The sequence below is a fragment of the Rhinoraja longicauda genome, chromosome 16, assembly GCF_053455715.1.
Source record: "Rhinoraja longicauda isolate Sanriku21f chromosome 16, sRhiLon1.1, whole genome shotgun sequence".
Taxonomy (NCBI): Eukaryota; Metazoa; Chordata; class Chondrichthyes; order Rajiformes; family Arhynchobatidae; genus Rhinoraja; species Rhinoraja longicauda.
The window spans coordinates 4,670,805-4,689,597 of NC_135968.1; the positions used below are offsets into that span (position 1 = coordinate 4,670,805).

The window sequence follows — 18,793 nt, forward strand, 5'->3', positions numbered from 1 at the left end:
ATTGTCGGGCTGCATTGCATGCTGGTTTGGGAGCAGCTCTGCCCAAGACCTTCATGAATTATAGAGAATTGCAGATAGAGCGTAGTCCATCACAGACCCAAATTCCCACCATTGACTCAATCTACACATCACGCTGCCTCAGAAAAGCAGCCAACATAACCAAAGAGTTTCCCCACTCCGATCAATTTAATTTCCTTGCTCCAGAAGGCACATAAGCTCGAAAGCGCGCGCCACCAGACTCAAGAACGGTTTCTTCCACCTGTTATCAGGCTTCCGAATGGTGCTTCCATAAGTTAGAGTACTGTCCGATTGAACTCTTTCCCTTTGGGATATTGAAAGTTTGTCTATGAACCCAATGCGCTAAAGTGCTGATAACTAATATTCTGTACTCTGTATCTTCCCCTTCGGTCTACCTAGTGACCTTGAGTTTCACTTAGTGTTAACCGATCTGATCGAAGATATGCAAAACAAAGCTTTTCACTCCACATGCGACAATAATAAACCCAAAACCCGAAAGCTAACCTCTTCCACCTACACATACCCTTCCATTCTCTGTGCCTATCTAAAAGCCTCTTACATGCCACGGTGATATCAGCCTCCACCACCATTCCTGGCACACGTTTCAGGCACCCAGTACTCGCTATGCGGGGCAATATTTCACCGTTGCCTATCCATTCTCTCCGTAGATGCTACCTGACCACTGTGTTCTCTAGTACTTTGTGTTTTGATCAAGATCCCAGCATCTGCAATTCCTTGTATCTCTGATATCAGGATTCGATTGGCCTACGGGATTCGCCTCCCAGGTAGACGTGACAATAAACTAAACTAAACTAAACTAAACTAAACTAAACTAAACTAATGTAAACCGAAGTAAACTAAACGAGCCTGAAGACACCTCAATCTCAGCGTCGTTTCCCACCAATATCTCCACTTTGTGTCATTTAATGCCACGAACAGACTCGATCGGTATTGAATGAACGTCAGGACCGGAGCTCCACAGCGGCCTTGGGTAAATAATTCCAAAGTGCGTCAATGATAGATAAATGCAATTGTTAACAATGATTCTGCGAGGCTGACACATTTGGAATGAAGCCTATTTCAACGTTAAACACCAGGGGGAAGTGGCGAGGGTGGATTACTGAGCCAGTGGCACTGATATACGTCGTCGGTGCGTGGTCATGGCATTCCATAATCATTCATTGAATTGTATTCTATGGTTTGTTTCTTGGCTTAGTTTAGTTTATAGGTCATTTGGAGATAGGGAGAGTAAATTACAACCCTTGGTGGACGGAGTGAATCAGTTTAGAAACAGACTGTCGTGAATCGGCAAATAAACAACATGTCGGATGCATGAGCGCATTTGTTCAAGCACCATAACTAATATCATGGTGATGCAAAATAATTGGTTATTTTTGCTGTCGCGAACGAACGTTAATTATCATCTTTTAATCTATAACTAATACATAGGATTGAAGGCCATTCTCGGTAAATTGTTGTCAGGTTCAGGTTTAGGTTTACGTTTACGTTTATTATTTTCACTTGTACCGAGGTGCCGTGGAAAGCTTTGTTTTGTATGATATCCAAACAGATCTGATATACTATACATTGAGGCGAATCGGACAGTACTCTAGCTCATGGAAGGAATTTTCAGGAGCCTGATAACAAAGTGTTCCCAAGTCTAGTGACGGCAGCAGAGAGAAGAAGAAATGACCGGGTTAGGACAAGTCTTCGTTTATGTTGAAAGTTTTTCCAAGCCAACGTGACGTGTAGATGGACTCAATCGTGGGACATCTGGTCTGTGTGATGGATTAAGCAACGCTCTCCATTTTTTTGCGGTCTTGGGCAGAGCTGTCCCGAAATCAAACTGCGATGCAACGCTACAGCATGCTATCTAATGTGCTTCTGTAAATGTTTGCAAGAGTCATTGGAGATGTCATAGGAAAGATGTTGTCAAGTAGGAAAGGGTACAGAAAAGATTTACGAGGATGTTGCCAGGGCTAGAGGGTCTGAGCTATTGGGAGAGTTTGAGTCGGCTGCGACTCTATTACTTGGACCGCAGGGGGATGAGGGGTGATCTTATAGAAATGTATAAAATCATGAGAGGAAAAGATCGGGTAGATGCACAGAGTCTCTTGCCCAGAGTAGGGGAATCAGGGACCAGAAGACATAGGTTTAAGGAGAAGGGGAAAAGATTTAATCGGGAATCTGAGGGATAGCTTTTTCACACACAGGATGGTGGGTGTACAGACCAAGCTGCCAGAGGAAGTAGTTGAAGCTGGGACTATCCCAACGTTTAAGAAACAGTTAGACAAGTACATGGATAGGACAGGTTTGGAGGAATATGGACCAAACGCAGGCAAGTGGGACTAGCGTCGCTGAGACATGATGGCCGGTGTGGGCAAGTTGGGCCGAAGAGCCTGTTTCCACGCTGTATCACTCTATGACTCTATCATACATGCAGAGTTTCCTTAGGCACATCGGGAAATAGAGACGTTGGTGTGCCTTCTTCACCGCCACATCAATTTGGTTGATCCACGATAGATTGTTGGTGATAGTTACGCCAAAGAACTTGAAGCTCTAAACTATTTCCACTTCAGCATTATTCATGCTGATTTGGGCATGTACTCACCCACGCTTCCTGAAATCGATACCTAGCCCCTTCGTCTTGCTGATATTGACGGGGAGGGGGAAGGGGGTTATTGTCGCGTTCTCGAACCCCTTCCAGTACTCTGACCTTAGTCAACACAGAGGAGTCTAAGATAGAAGTCCTTGTTGTCCAGAGATGGGGTCAGGACCAGAGAGATGGCGTCTGCCGTGGGCTTATTGCAACTGTAATCAAACTGCTTTGGATCAAGGATGGTCGATAGACTGGATTTAATGTGCACCATCACTTAACTCTTGAAACAATTCATGATGGTGGATGTCAGAGCCAGTAGACGGTAGTCAATGAGGAGGTACCATACGTTTATTTGGCATCAGAACAAATATCAAGGAAAAGTCTCAGCGAGGCCTTCCAGTACCTCAGAATAAATGTCTCAATTGTAGAACAATGCATATGTTTACAAATGCCACCGCAATGCACTGATCTTTGAGAGGGACGTTTTGATTCAGGTTTTAATTGTCGCGTGTACCATGGGACAACGAATAGCTTTGTTTTGCATGCTGTCCAATCAGATCAGATAATATTATACATAAATACAATCACGTCAAATTCAAGTGCAATTGTAGAGTAAAGGGGAAAATCGAGAGAGCAGAATGTAGTTCTCAGCATTGTAGTGCACCAGTTCCATGGACAAAATCCAATGTCTGCAAAGAGGTAGAACCCTAGTTTCTGGTGGTACCGTTCAAAAGCCCGATAACAGAGGGGAGAAGCATTTGCTGTCTGGTGGTGTGCATTTTCAAGCTTCTGCATCTTCCTACTCCTGTGGAATTGGCGCGTTACGATGTTATGGACTATACTCTGCACTCCGTATCTTCCCCTTTGCACTACTACTGTACTTGAGTTATATCCAACGATCTGTCAAGGATCAACGGCATTGACGCACTGCCACGAAAGAACGCCAACACTTCTACCTCCTTTGGAGAGTGCGGAAATTCGGCCTATCTCCAATTACTTTTACAAACTTCTACAAGTGCAACTTAGACAGCATACTGTCGGGTTGCATTAGAGCTTGGTTTGGGAAGAAATCTGCCTGAATGCGCAAGAAATTTGGAGAGGATTTGGATGCAGCCCAGTCCAGCACGCAGATCAGACGCCCCACCATTGTCTCCCAATACCTGGGATATGCAACCAACAATATCAAAACCGTTCCCACATCGGCATCCCTTCTCGCTGTGACGAAAGACGATGGGTTCACAGAGGCATGAGAAACTACAAATACTGGAATCTTGGGGAAACACATAATGCGAGGGGAACTTTGCGGGTGAGGCAACATCTGGGGACGGAATGGGCAGGCGACGTTTTGGGTCGAGATCCTTCTTCAAATCGATGGCCTGACAGCTTATATTTCCTACCAGAGGCCTACAGATACAGGGCAACATCACGGTAGAATTCCCTTAATCTATAAACAACACTATGTCCTTCGCTTTTCATCTCGTTTTCTATTTTCCTGCATACGCTGTTAGGTTTTCTTAATGCTAGACTTCCACTTTGTTTTTAATTTCTGACATGGTTGGCATTATATTTCATGACGTTTAATCGATGTTGCTTGTCAAGCGGACTAATATGTTGTGATTGGGGCGAATTTCATTGAGGTTGATCAAAATTTGAGTTGAACCAGGTTGGCGCAGATGATCGAGAGTTAAAGGAGGAATTACAACTTGTAACAGAGTATGCGGGTGCGTAAATGACAAGTAATGACCCTTTGCATGTTTATCTGAGATGAAGGAATAAACAGGTGCAATTGTTTATAGATTCATGTTACACAACCCGGTTCAAATGGAATTCCTGTACTACAAAAGTGATTGGCCACATAGTCATATATGAACCTTTGGAAGAAAGGATTGGTATGGGAGTGGTGGATGGCGCGGACTCGAGGGCACGAAGGGCCTGTTTGCATGCTGAATGGTTCGATGATTCTATAGCTCTAATGACTGTTGGGAACGAACGTTAAGACGAATGGATTGAGCAAGCTAAGGTGATTGATGGTGTGCACAATCAAAGTTAATGCATTAAAATGGACGTTTATCAAGCGGCCTAATTGTCGCTATTTAGGGCACTAAAGGTAGAGATAACGAAATATAATCCAAGAAGTGAGTGAAGCCGAAGCACGGTGACGCTTTACCTTACCAATGCTGCCATTCGGTTACAAATATATTTTGCCGCATTCTTCAATTCCGCTCTAAATTTACTTTGCGTGGCTGCATAGATGCAGGTGTTGGTGCAGCAGCTGAGCAACTGGAGCATGTTCCCACTTTCTTGGCGAATGAACCTTGGGTCATTGTAGTTGGAACCCCCGAAATAGGGTTCATTTGAAATTTGCACATAAAGGAAATTTATCACGTATGTCATCCATAAAAGGATAAAACTACCGGAAATAGCAAAGAGTAAAATAATAGACTTCCTACGGTTCTCAGTCTCTGGGTCACTATCGTTCTTTCCACCGGTCTTCGCCCGGAGTCTCCCGCGGGCTTTGTTGGCCACTAGAATGTGTTTGACAGTCAGACCATTGAGCAGGAAAATAAATAGGAACGGGAGTCCTGGGTTTAAAATTCGAGCAAACCAATCAAATATTGTCCATGCCACTGATGTGTAGTAGCTTGATACTATGTTGCAAAACCACGGCACATTGTTAATTGTGTAGAGCGGTTCGTAGATAAAGTACCAAGGAACGCTCTTTAAACAGCTCAACACACAGATTGTCCCAATGACCACCGTCGCCGTTCTTTCGCTGCAATATTTTATTTTTAGATCTTGGCAACAAATGGCTACAAATCGGTCAAAGGTGAAAGCGACCGTTAACCAGACCGAACTCTCAGTGGCTGCATAAATGATCACAGTGCTGAGAGTGCAAGCGGGAGTCAAGGACATAAAACTAATTGGAAAGTAAATGCCAATAATGCGATTGAAGATGACAGCTGTAATAACGACCAGTAGATCCGTCACTGCCATGGACACCAGGTACCGCGTGATGCATCTGGAGAGACCGCACTTTCCCCGAGACAGGATCACAATCGCCACCAAATTAACTGTGAAAAAGACACGTAAGACTGTAAGGCTGGAATACGGCAGGATTTTGAAGGGAAAAAAAGCTTCGATATCTGAATTAACAGGAGAGGACGATTGCAGATCAGTGGCTTTATTCCTTACATATATCTCAATAACTGTGCCATGTCGTTTTTTAAAAATTACGGTCCTCTGCACGATAAAAAGTAACAATGTCGTTTCAAGAACTGTATTAGGCATTTGTGGCTGGTTCATATTAACTTTCCTGAAAACATATTGGCGATGTTTCATTGCGATATGCAAGGAAGCTGTTCCGGTGAAATGTTGTTATCTCAGAGAGTAATTCAAGAATCCACTAATTGTCCCAGTGATCTATTTTCCCACACTCCGTCAACACTCTCAGCTTCTACGAGGAGTAATTTACAACTGGAAAGTACCTTGCCAACATTCAGGTCTCTGGAATGCCCGAGGACACGGGGGCTTCTGATGCAAATTTAATCGATTTGAAACGTGTCAAACCCCACGTACGAGCCCGAGGTCAGTATTATACCGGGATTATGGGTATCGGCCCTCACAGCCGCACCATAGCGCCGTCATAATCGATGGCAGTTTTCGAATTATGGATTATTAAAACGACTTACCTGGAACTCCAATGGCTGCTAGAGTTGGGTAGTAAATGGCATAAACTGGACCACTTATTCGGCCGTGCATTTTGCATAAGAAGCGATGGTCTCTCCCGATACGACAGCTGCTGCTTCCGACGTCGAAGGAGCTTCCCAGTTATAGGTGTTCGAAATCCACAGAAAATCAATTAGCGCTGTCAATTATTGCGTTCCCTGTACAAACAGATTCCGCATCTGTCTCCCGACCCTCCCCGTGCTTACATTGCAGCTGGTTGAATGACGTTTCAGAAAACAATAACGTCAAAAACAAAATGCGTGCATCCAAACTCAATGGAAGTCATTCTGAAGAAGGGTCACCCATTCCTTCTCTCCAGAGCCTGTCCCACTGAGTTACTCCAGCATTTTGTGTCTATCCTCAATGGAAGTCACATTGGCACGACGCAATGTACACGGAACAAATAACGGGTCACCACGAAGTACCAGTAACTCTCCCACACATAAATAAGACGTTCGTTTGTTAGTACATCTGAAACACGAAACGTCTTTCCACACAGTGCAATACGAACTAAAAGACGGAAGTACATTGAGCAAAGTAAATTGTTGCAACAATGTAAGATGTTTTCACCGTTGTTACAAACTACATATCAAATCCAACCCAATCTGCATAGGATGCACACAAGTCGCATGGAATGGAAATTGTGCTCAAACAGCATTTAGCTAAAACAGCCGAAGCATTCAAAGGAGCGCTTTCGGGAAAAAAAAGTATGTGTTCCAGGGCGGATAAGGAACCATTAGGACAGACGGTGTCGATGAGTTTGGTTTACCGAGTCTAGTTGACGATAGGAGGGAAAGGTTCAGATAGTTGGAAATAATGATGCACAATTTGGACTTAAACTACGTACGAATATTGCAGCTGAAAGTTTGTGCTGCACATTCACAGATAGCCGAGAAATGAACAAGGATGTTACCAGCAGCTAAAGACAGGCAGAAGCAGAGTAATGGTCTTAAGGGTTATGAGGAGAAGGCAGGAGAATGAGATCGAGCGGAAGTGATAGATCAGCCATGATTGAATTGGGGGGGGGGGGGGGGGGTGTTTAGACTTGATAGGCCGAATGGCCTAATTCTGCTCTGACCACTTGTGAACTAACCGACGTTGGCCGATGTTGAGAAGGCGGTGGGAAGTGATGAATAGTGAAACTTCTTAATGCAACGCAGTTTATGGAGGGGAAAAAGATATCGAATAAGATCACCCCAATATTTGATCGGTTGATGTTTTTACGACACCAGTGTTGTGTATCACGTGAACAGCGCAACAAATCAGAGAAGAGTATGGATATGATCAGTCTTTCCAGGACGGCACCGCGCCTCATAGCGTCTGAGACCCGGGTTCAAATCCTGACCTCGGGTTTTGTCTGTGTGGAGTTTGCATGTTCTCCCCCAGACTGCCCCGGTTTTCTTATCATTACCCAAAGACTTGCAGGTTGCTAAGTTAATTGGCCGTTGCGTGTCGGCAAGTGATAGAATGTAGTGGTATTTGACGATAAAATGGTGAGAATAAACTATTTCATTTAGTGTAGAATTGGTGCAAATGCATGGTTGATGGTCAGTGTGCACACGATGGGCCACATGGCCTATTCCCATGCCTCTACATGGCTGAGCCCATCTAGTTGCATTGGGGATGACAGACTCACAGCGTCGGGGTTTGGAACATATCCTCAGAACCCACTGCCCGAGTCACCGCCACACTTCCATCAGCTTTCCAAAAGTTACTCTCACTTGCTTAGAGATTGTATCGAGGTGAACAAGACAATTCGGAGCCTCGGCGCTATGTTCGACCAAAGGCGGAGAAAGAAGCAGGCATTCGGCCTGACAGCAAGATCTGCTATTGCTCATTCAGTAACATCGCCCCAATCCTTCTCTAGTGTATTGCTGGTGAAGCTCTCACCCAACAATATGCCAGCCTTGGGCCGTTATCCCGTCCTCTCCCACCTAGAACCACAATGAGCTCATCCAAAGTTCAGTTGGCTGAGTATTAATTAACAGCCAGACCGCTACTGTACTGCCCACCATCTCTGCACTGCTTCCCTTACCTGTCTCCAATTGCGAAACACTCGGATTGGCGGCCCCATAAACTGCGGCCGAGACACAAAGACGGGTAAATAGGGATCCCAAAACGTCCCGCTTCCTTCTTACTCTCTCTCCCACTCCCCTTCTCTCTATATTTCACACTTCCAATTTGCCGCCTTTTGGTCGGTGCATTGGACGCAGGTTGTGATCATCAGTAAGCACTTCAGTAAGATTCCTATCGAATGGACAGCTTGGCATTACTGCTAAACTGAAAGCATTAACATGTCAACGTTTCACGCGATGCACAGAGCGCGTGCTTACAAAGCGTCGACTTGATGACATTGGGAAGAACATGACGTTATTCTCCGAGTTTGGAAGAGGAAGGGACCCTATTATAAAATCTAAAATGTTCATATGAACTTGACATTCAGAAAGTGGAAGAACATGTTTGCACTTCTGCAATCTATAACTCGGGGCACATAACCGGAACGCCGAAGGCTGAGGGGAGATCTTATAGTGGTGGAGTATACAAAATTATGAGAGGCTACTAATCCTTTTCCCAGGATGAACATGTCAAAGACTAGAGGGATTAGTTTTAAAGTAAAAGATGCAAAGTTTTAAGGAGATATGGCGATGGGGACTGGTGGTGCAGGTAGGTACGATGATGCCATTTCAAAGGGGTTCAGATGGGCGTCCGATTGTGCAGAGAACGGAGTGGTAAACACAGAAACAGAGAAACATAGAAAATAGGTGCAGGAGGAGGTCATTTGGCCCTTCGAGCCAGTCCCGCCATTCATTGTGATCATGGCTGATCATCCACAATGAGTAACCTGTGCCTGCCTGATCCCGATATCGCTTGATTGCCCTAGCCCCTGGAGCTCTATCGAACTCTCTTTTAAATGCATCCAGTGAATTGGCCTCCACTGCCTTCTGTGGCAGAAAATTCCACAAATTCACATCTCTCTGGGCGAAAAAGTTTTGTCTCACCTAAGTTTCAAATGGCCTCCCCTTTATTCTTAGACTGTGGCCCCTGGTTCTGGACTCCCCAAAATTGGGAGCATTTTTCCTGCATTTAGCTTGTCCAGTCCTTTCCTAATTTTATACGTCTCTATAAAATCTCATCTCATCCTTCAACTCCAGTTGATACAAGCCCAGTCTTTCCAATCTTTCCTCATATGACGGTCCCGCCATCCCGGGGATTAGCCTCGTGAACCTACACTGCACTGATTCAATAGCAAGGTTGTCCTTCCACAAATTAGGAGACCAAAACTGCACACAATACTGCAGATGTGGTCTCACCAGGGCCCTAGACAACTGCAGAAGGACCTATATACTCCCATAGTCAAATCCCCTCATTATGAAGAACAAATGAGCTTTCTTCACTGCATGCTGTACCCGCATGCTTACTTTCCGTGACTGTTGTAGATGGAAACCCAGGTCTCGTTGCACTTCCCCTTTACCCAATCTGACACCATTGAGATAAAATAAGAAGATAACTGCAGATGCTGGTACAAATCGAAGGTTTTTATTCACAAAATGCTGGAGTAACTCAGCAGGTCAGGCAGCATCTCGGGAGAGAAGGAATGGGTGACGTTTCGGGTCGAGACCCTTCTTCAGACTGATAACCATTGAGATAATAATCTGCCTCCTTGTTTTTGTCGCCAAAGTGGATAACCTCACATGTATCTGCATTATACTGCATCTGCCATGCATCTACCCACTCACTCAACCTGTCCAAGTCGCCTTGCAACTTCCTAACAGCCTCTTCGCAGTTCACACTGCCACCCAGCTTTGTGTCATCTGCAAACCTGCTAGTGTTAGATTTAATTCCATCATCCAAATCATTATATTTTGAATAGTTGCGGCCACAGCAACGAGCCTTGCGGTACTCCCACTACCTGCCATTCTGAAAAGGACCCCTTTATTCATACTCTTTGCTTCCTGTTTGTCAAACAATTCTCGATCCATGTCAATACCATACCCCCAATAAAATATACTAATTTTGCCCACGAATCTCATGTGGGGGACCTTATCAAAAGCTTTCTGAAAGTCCAGATACACTACAACCACTGGCTCTCCTTCGTCGATTTTACTTGTCACATCCTCAAAAAATTTCAGAAGATTAGTCAAGCAGGCTTTCCCCTTCATAATTCCATACTGACTTGGACTAATCCTATAACTGCTATCCAAATGCACCGTCATTTCCTCTTTAATAATTGACTCAAGCATCTACCGCGCCACCGATGTCAGGCTAACTGGTATACAATTCCCCGTTTTCTCTCTCGCTCCGTATGGATAATGTGCAGCCAGATGAGATTCGTTTAGAGTCAGAGAGTGGTAGAGTGATTCAGTGTGGAAACAGGCTCTTCGGCCCGATGCGCACACACCGGCCAACATGTCCCAGCTACACCAGTCCCACCTGCCAGCGCTTGGTCCATATCCCTGTAAACCTGTCCTATCCATGTACCTGTCTAACTGCCTCGTCATCTGGCAGCTTGTTCCATACACCCAAACTTTGTTTGAAAAAGTCACCCCTCAGATTCCTGTTAAATCTTTCCCCTTTCACCTTGAACCTATGTCCTCTGATCCTCAATTTCCCTACTCTGGGCAAGAGACTCTCTGCATCTTCCCGATCTATTCCTATCATAATGAAGTATCGCCCAAGTCTGTACCTTCGGAATTCCGTGATTTGAATGCTCGGTAATTCAGAAACGTCACAATTGAGTTAAATATTTTTGGACGTGCGACAAAAGAGAACGAAAATAAAGCAGGGGGGACTTTGTCGATCAGACCAACCACAAACACATCGAATTGGGGATGATCTGCTGCTTCTACTTCAAGGCAAACACACAAAATTGGTGGAACTAAACGGGCCGGGCAGCATCTGTGGAAGGAATGGATAGATGACATTTCGGGTTGGGTCCCTTCTTCACACTCTCATTTTCTTTGTTTTGCCATTTTGCTGTCACTATTTCGTATTTTTCCATCCCATCCGAAGAAGGGTAGGAAATGTCTTGGAAGCAGCGGAAGTTAAAGGCTCGCAATAGGGCGTGGGCTACTTCTTTTACATCTGGTCAATTACATGTACTTTTTTGGGTTGCTATGAATTACAGACAATCACACAAGATTAAAAACGAGGACAGGTAATTTATTGCCCAATTTACTCGAAAACAGAAGACCAATTTCATCACTGCATTGAAAGGAAGAAAACGTGACGAAAACGGTACACACTAAATCAGAGGTGTAAGTAGAAGTAGAACCCAACGCTCAACTATCTTACTAACGAAGCAACACGATCACGAAGAAACAGTGCAGCATTCTTTATCTCTTCCCTGAATTTACTCTGGGTCACTACATAAATACAGGTGTTGGTGCAACAGCTCAAAAGCTGAAGCATGTTTCCACTTTCTTGGCGAATGAACCTTGGGTCGTTGAAATTTGAACCACTGAAATAGGATTCGTTTGAGATTTCCACATAGAGAAAATCGACAACGTACGTCATCCATAGAAGGATGAAACTGCCCGAGATGGCGAAGAGTAAAATGATGGACTTCCTCCGACTTTCCATCTCAGAGTCGCTATGATTTTCTCCAGTGCCCTGTCCCCGCAGTCTCCTACGTGCCCTGCTGGATATTAGAATATGTCTGACCGTCAAGGCATTGAAGAGTAAAATTAAAACGAAGGGAAGACCTGGGTTTAAAATCCGTGCAAACCAGTCAAATATTGACCATGGGACCGATGTGTAATAGCTTGATACTATGTTACAAAACCATTGCACGTTGTTAATTGCGTAGAGTGGTTCGTAGATGAAATACCAGGGAACGCTCTTTAAACAGCTTAACACACAAATTGTCGCTATGACCACCGTCGCCATTTGCTCAGTGCAATATTTTGTTTTCAGCTTCTGGCAACAAATAGCCACAAATCGGTCAAAGGTGAAAGCGACCGTTAACCAGACTGAACTCTCAGTGGCTGCATAAATTATCACAGTGCTGAGTGTACAAGCGGGAGTCAAGGACATAAAACTAATTGGAAAGTAAATGCCAATAATCCGATTGAAGATGACAGCTGTGATAACTACCAGGAGATCCGTCGCCGCCATGGACACTAGGTAGCGTGTGATGCATCTGGAGAGACCGCACTTTCCTCGGGACAGAATTACAATCGCCATCAAATTAACTGTAAAAAAGGCATTTGAAATTAGGAATTTATGGATCCAAATTTATATTGTCTTTCAACTTTATCAATTCACGTAGCCCGAAAGGACAACAAGCAGTGATTAGTGTTTGGATTGTATATGCCTCAACTCCAAGGCAGCGCGTTCCAGGCGCTTACCACCCTCCGTATAAAAAAACATGTCCCACACATCTCCTTTAAACTTTGCCCCTCTCACCTTTAGTATTTTTTTCCATCCTGGGAATAGGTTCTGAGGTGTACCTTATCTGTACCTCTCATAAATTTTATCAGGTCTCCACTTAAGGCCAACCGTTCCGGGGAAAGCAATCCAAGTTTGTCTAATCGTTCACTTTTGCCAATAAACACTAGTCACTGCATCATTCTGCTGAACCTCCTCTGCGCATCTCAACTTAAATCTAAACCTGAAAAAGAGTTGACTTTAAAAATAGATCGGGAAGGATTTTGCATTATGACACTTTTAGTTCTGTTGGGAGCAGATTGATCGTTAGTTGCACTTCTACCCATGACACATCCCGCACGATTTTCGCTTCTGTTGAAGGTAAATGATAGAACAGTTTACACACCGGCGGCCGCTCCATGACGCCAACAGAGTAAACCACTGCATTAAATAGGCGATAACTGTATGCATACAATCATTCCAGACTGTGAGATAAGTCAAGGACACCAATTGTCTCCATAGTTCAGGGATATAATAATACACACAATAAACTGTAAGAATCACCTTTTCGTTTCATGTATTGACCTCATGTCTGTTACATTTATGGTGCCTCTTTCGCACGGTTTGCGTTCACACTCTTCTAATTTAATAGGAATTTAATAGGAATGTGTATCAGATATAAGGTTATCAATCTGTTCGGCAATCAAAACATTTTCACCGTTCTGGTAGGTAGAGCACAAAGATTACTCGCGGTGTAAGACTGGGTGGTAGTGACTATGTTACTCCTCAGAAGGTAGATATAAAATGCTGGAGTATCTCCGCCGGCCAGGCAACATCTCTGGACAAAATGTCACTCCTCCCCATTGGTTGCAGAGTGGAAATGTTTCGGCTGCATATTTGAACCACACCTGTTATGACACCATACCGTTGTAAAGCCTCCTTAATGGCGCAGTTGTTGAGGGAAATCCTCAAATATTCCCGTGTAGAATTATTCAAGAGTCAAGAGTTTTGAAGTGTTTCATCTAGCGACACGGAACAATGAAACTCTGACTTGCAGAAGCACAACAGTTTTGTAAACACCGTACTCAATAGATAACACAATAAACAAGCGAACAAAGAAAAAAGTTCAATAAATATAAAAATCCAATATAGTGCAAAACAAAATAAAGCCTTAAGTACCTAATGCAACCACGATAGTTCGTAGTTCGAAGTTTAGTTGGAGTTTGTAGTGTTCAATAGGCCAGTGGTTGTTTGGAAGAAGCCCACTCAAATATTGTCTTCAAAACATAAATGCCAATGATTAGTTACGGCCAAGTGAGATATAAATGTGCAAACTTGGATAACATGTAAAAAAAGTTGTCAATGGATACTGAGATTCCGCTCTAACATGTATGAAAGTATACATGGAAACGTCCTTGTACATTATTCACTGAAATTAAACATGCAGGTAGAACAGGCAGTGAAGGAAGCTAATGGCATTTTGGCTTTCATTGCGAGAGGATTTGAGTTTAGGAGCAAGGAGGTCCGCACCTGGAGTATTGTGTGCAATTTTGGTCTCCAAATGTGAGGAAGGACATTATTGCTATTGAGGGAGTAGGTTCACCAGGTTAATTCCCGGGATGGCGGGACTGACATATGGTGAAAGAATGGATCGACTGAGCTTGTATTCACTGGAATTTAGAAAGATGAGAGGGGATCTTATAGAAACACATAACATTCTTAAAGGATTGGACAGGCTAGATGCAGGAAAAATGTTCACGATTTTGGGGGAGTCCAGAACCAGGGGGTCACAGTTTAAGAATAAGGGTAGACCCTTTAGGACTGAGATGACGAAAAGCTTCGTCGCTCAGAGCGTTGTGCATCTGTGGGTTTCTCTGCCACAGAAGGCAGTGGAGGCTAATTCACTGGATGTTTTCAAGAGAGAGTTAGATTTAGCTCTTAGGGCTAAAGAAATCAAGGGATACGGGGCAAAAGCAGGAACGGGGTACTGATTTTAGATGATCAGCCATGGTCATATTGAATGGCGGTGCTGGCTCGAAGGCCCGAATGGCCTACTTTCTATGTTTTCTGTGTCTTGGAGTAAGTCAACGCGTTAACCATTTAATTGCTCCAATGAAACAGTGAAGCCATAAACATGAGCAAAACACAATTTCATGGAAGAACTCAACGGGTCAGGTAGCATCTGTGGAGGGAATGGGACGATGGTCTGTTCCACTGGGTTCCTCCAGCACTTCGTATTTCGCTCATTAAATACATTTGGTTAGATACTGCGACTTACCTGGAACTCCAATTGCTGCCAGCATAGGGTAGTAAACGGCATAAACTGGACCACTTATTCGGCCGTGCATTTTTCACGGGAAGCGATAGTTTCTCCTCGTGTCAATGGATCTGGCAAATTCAGCTTCCGACGTTTTAAGAAACACTCTGTTATAACCGATTGAAATCCATAGAGAGGAAATTAGTTTTAATAATACTGTTTCTCGTGTTTAATTAGCAGGTGACTGAATTGTACTTACACTCTTGGGATACCGGAGGATTCGGACATATTCAAGATTTATTTCTGAGGAGCTTCGGTACAGTTAAGGGCCGCCCTCTAACCTGGATGCATAATGGCAGCAAAAGGTCAAGACAATCTTCCAGACAAATGAATCATGTATCAGAGAGGTGGAGGTCTGAAAAAGGGTCTCGACCCGAAATGTCACCTATTCTTTCTCTTCAGAGATGCTGCCTATCCCGCTGAGCTACTCCAGCATTTTGCATGTATCAGAAACACTGGCACAGAGCACGAAACAGAGTGGCAGTGTTAGAAGCACGCTGGTTTCCATGTTTACGAATTTAAAATAATATCTACACAATGGCAAACGATATATATAGTTCACCTTTTTTTGTGACTGGAATACCCCCACTAATCTCCCGATCGAAGCAGTGTCCCACGCTACAAGGCGCTGTTAACCAAGACATAGCAGTTTTTATTATGTAAAGCAGAAACCTCTTGAGGTAATATGTAAATTATTGTCTGAATAAACGTTTTTATTCGCTGCTGTGAGGAAAGCAATGTTGATTCTATGGATGTCCCCCACGAAACCCGGAGTTTCACTTTCAATGCTAGTGTTTAAATATTGTCCGGAGTCTTCTAAAATAAGCATGGCAAGCAAAATGTTCACCGAATGTATGGAGTTGCCAAACACAGCAAACCTCAACACACACAACCCAACCCGAAACGTCACCCATCCTTTGTCTCTAGAAATGCTGCCTGACCCGCTGAGTTACTCCAGCATTTTGTGTGTTTCTACGCAACGGTTTGCTATGCACAGTTTACATAATGTTTGCACCTAAAGACGATGCACACAAACCTTTCAGTTTACACAGTACAAATATCAGCTGCTGGCTGATACGAGCAGCGCAGCTGATAGAGCTGCTGCCCCTCAGCGCCAGAGACCGAGGTTCCACCCTGACCTAGGGTGCCCTCAGCGTGCAGTCTGCACGTTCTCCCAGAGACCGTATAAGTTTTCTCTAGGTTCTCTGATTTCCTCCCACATCCGACAGACGTGAGGGGTTGTACGCGATGCAGTCTCTGTAAAATTGTCCCTAGTGCTAGTGTGGAAGGGTGATCAATGGTGAGCTTGGACCATGCTGTCTTCCTTTCTAAACATTCAGCAGTACAAACTGCTTTTTGTTCGTTCATTAGTAAAGCAATTCCATTGTAGTTTACCGAATGTAACAACAAGAAATTTGCTGATGATCCCAGAGCTGAATATTAAGGAAAAGTGGTGAAGGGTTCGTTTGAAAGAGTTATTTTAGGGACAGGAGAAACAGATTTTAGAATGATCCAGGAATTGAATTCCAGAATATAGCGCACTGATAAATGCTGGAAATGATGATATGATGAATGACTAGAATATTCACAAGGCAAAAGATACCACGGATGTACATATTACTTTAGAAACAAGCGCAGGTGGACTCCAGTGGACCAGTCGAGCCTAATCCGACGTTCAAGATTACTGTTGATTTAATTCCGGTACCACTTTGGCACTGTCAGAAGTTCAGGTCCCCGATTCATGCGCTTCTTTAGTTTAGTTTAGAGATACAACACGGAGACAAGCCCACAGAGTCCTCGTCGACCATTGATCATCCGCCCATACTAGTTCTACGTTTTCTCACTTTCTCATCTACTCCCTACACACTAGGAACAATTTACAGAGGCCAATTAGCCTACAAACCCGCTCATCTTTGGGACGTGGGAGGAGACTTGAGCACTTGGCGGAAACCACGTGGTCACAAAGTGAACATGGAAACTCCACACACGAGGTCACGATCCAACCCGAGTCTCCGGCGCGGCGAGGCACTGGCTCTGCCAGCTGCGTCACTATGCTCCTCTTGATTTAGAATCCTTCCATGGTCTCCACTATAAGAAGCTTCCCAAACAATTACGCTCCTTTACGTTTGAGCTCTTTCCCAATCCCAAGTACAGCTGCTCACGTACGGCGGCCCCGGACACAATTCTTCACACCCTAAGCAGTGGAGAAACAACCCCTCCCACCAAACCACCGGCACTGCCCGGCCTCCGCTACTCACCGCTTTCGAGTCGGCGTTGGCGAGCTGGAAGGCGAGGGATCCGAACATGAAGCCGGACACCAAAGCCTCGGACACGCTGCCGCTGCCGCCCCTTTGTGCCCCTTTGTCTGCAAGTCCATATGACCTATTTTTTAGCAAAATATTTGGGCGTTTGCTGTTGGGCCAGTTCGCTCTGGAAAGCAAATACAGGAATCTGGTCATTATCTCCATGGTTAGCTTGTCACTGGACGGAAAAGGTAAAATTATACATATTTTTCAGAATAGTTTATTTGAATTGATATTTACATTTTTTTTTAATGTAAGTGCATTATGTCTGGACGAAGTAAATACAAAACACGTTTGATGTTTAGTTTAGTTTAGTGACACAATCTGGAAACAGGCCTTTCGGTCCACCGATTCCAATTCGAACAGCGAACACCCACGCACTACTTCAATCCTACACACTTGCGTCAATTTACAGAAGCCAATTAACCTACAAACCTGTGCCTCTGTGGGATGTGTGAAACACTGGAGCACCCAGAAACCCAGCACCGAAACTTGCGGCATTCCACTCGCTACGGCCTGCCATTCTGAAATGGACCCGTTTATTCCTATACTTTGCTTCCTATCTGCCAGCCAATTCTCCATCCATGTCAATACCCTACCCCCAATACCATGTGCTCTAATTTTGCCCACTAATTTCCTGTGTGGAACCTTATCAAAGGCTTTTTAAAAGTTCAGATACACTACACTGGCTCTCCTTCATCATTTTACTTGTCACATCCACAAAAAATTCCTGAAGATTAGTCAAGCAGGATTTCCCCTTCAAAAATCCATGCTGACTTGGACCAATCCTTTTACTGGTATCGAAATGCGCCGTTATTACTTCTTTAGTAATTGACTCCAGCATTTTGCCCACCACCGATATCAGGCTAACTGGTCTATAATTCTCCGTTTTCTCTCTCGCTCCTTTCTTGAAAAGTCGGATAACATTAGCTACCCACCAATCCACAGGAACTGAACCTGAATCTAGAGAACATTGGAAAATATTCACCAAAGCGTCCACGATTTCTTGAGTCACCTCCTTGAGTACCCTGGGATGCAGAACATTAGGCCCTGGGGATTTATCAGCCTTCAGTCCCATCAGTCTACCCAATACTATTTCTTGCCTAATGCAAATTATTTCAGTTCCTCTGTTTCCCTTGATCCTCTGTCCTCTAGTACATCTGGGAAATTGTTTGTGTCTTCCTTAGTGAAGACAGAACCAAAGTGACTGTTCAACTACTCTGCCATTTCCTTGTTCCCCATAATAATTGCACCTGTTTCCGCCTTCAAGGGACCCACAATTGTCTTTATCAATCTTTTTCTCTTACCATAGCTAAATAAGCTTTTCCTATCCTTCTTTTATTCTTGGTCAGCCTAGCCTCGGAGTTCATCTTTTCACCCCGTATAGCCCTTTTTGCTACCTTCTGTTGTCATTTGAAAGTTTCCCAATCCACTGGCCACCCGCTACTCTTTGCTATGTTATAC

At 44.1% G+C, this 18,793-nt stretch overlaps 1 protein-coding gene across 1 annotated transcript; it reads right to left on the minus strand.

Moving 5' to 3' along the window:
• Nucleotides 1–11,626: 11,626 nt before the first annotated feature.
• On the minus strand, nt 11,627–15,057 carry LOC144601474 (putative G-protein coupled receptor 139). Its single transcript, XM_078413627.1, has 2 exons — nt 14,988–15,057; nt 11,627–12,534 (listed from the first exon to the last, which is right to left on the minus strand). Exons 1-2 carry the CDS (start codon nt 15,055–15,057, stop codon nt 11,627–11,629), a joined length of 978 nt encoding a protein of 325 aa, XP_078269753.1.
• Nucleotides 15,058–18,793: the final 3,736 nt, after the last annotated feature.

Coding starts and splice junctions, on each gene's coding strand:
- LOC144601474 (XM_078413627.1), bottom strand. CDS start 15,057: ATGCACGGCCGAATAAGTGGTCCAGTTTATGCCGTTTACTACCCTATG. Junction 12,535..14,987: donor GGCAGCAATTGGAGTTCCAG/GTAAGTCGCAGT, acceptor CCTTTTTTACAG/TTAATTTGATGGCGATTGTA.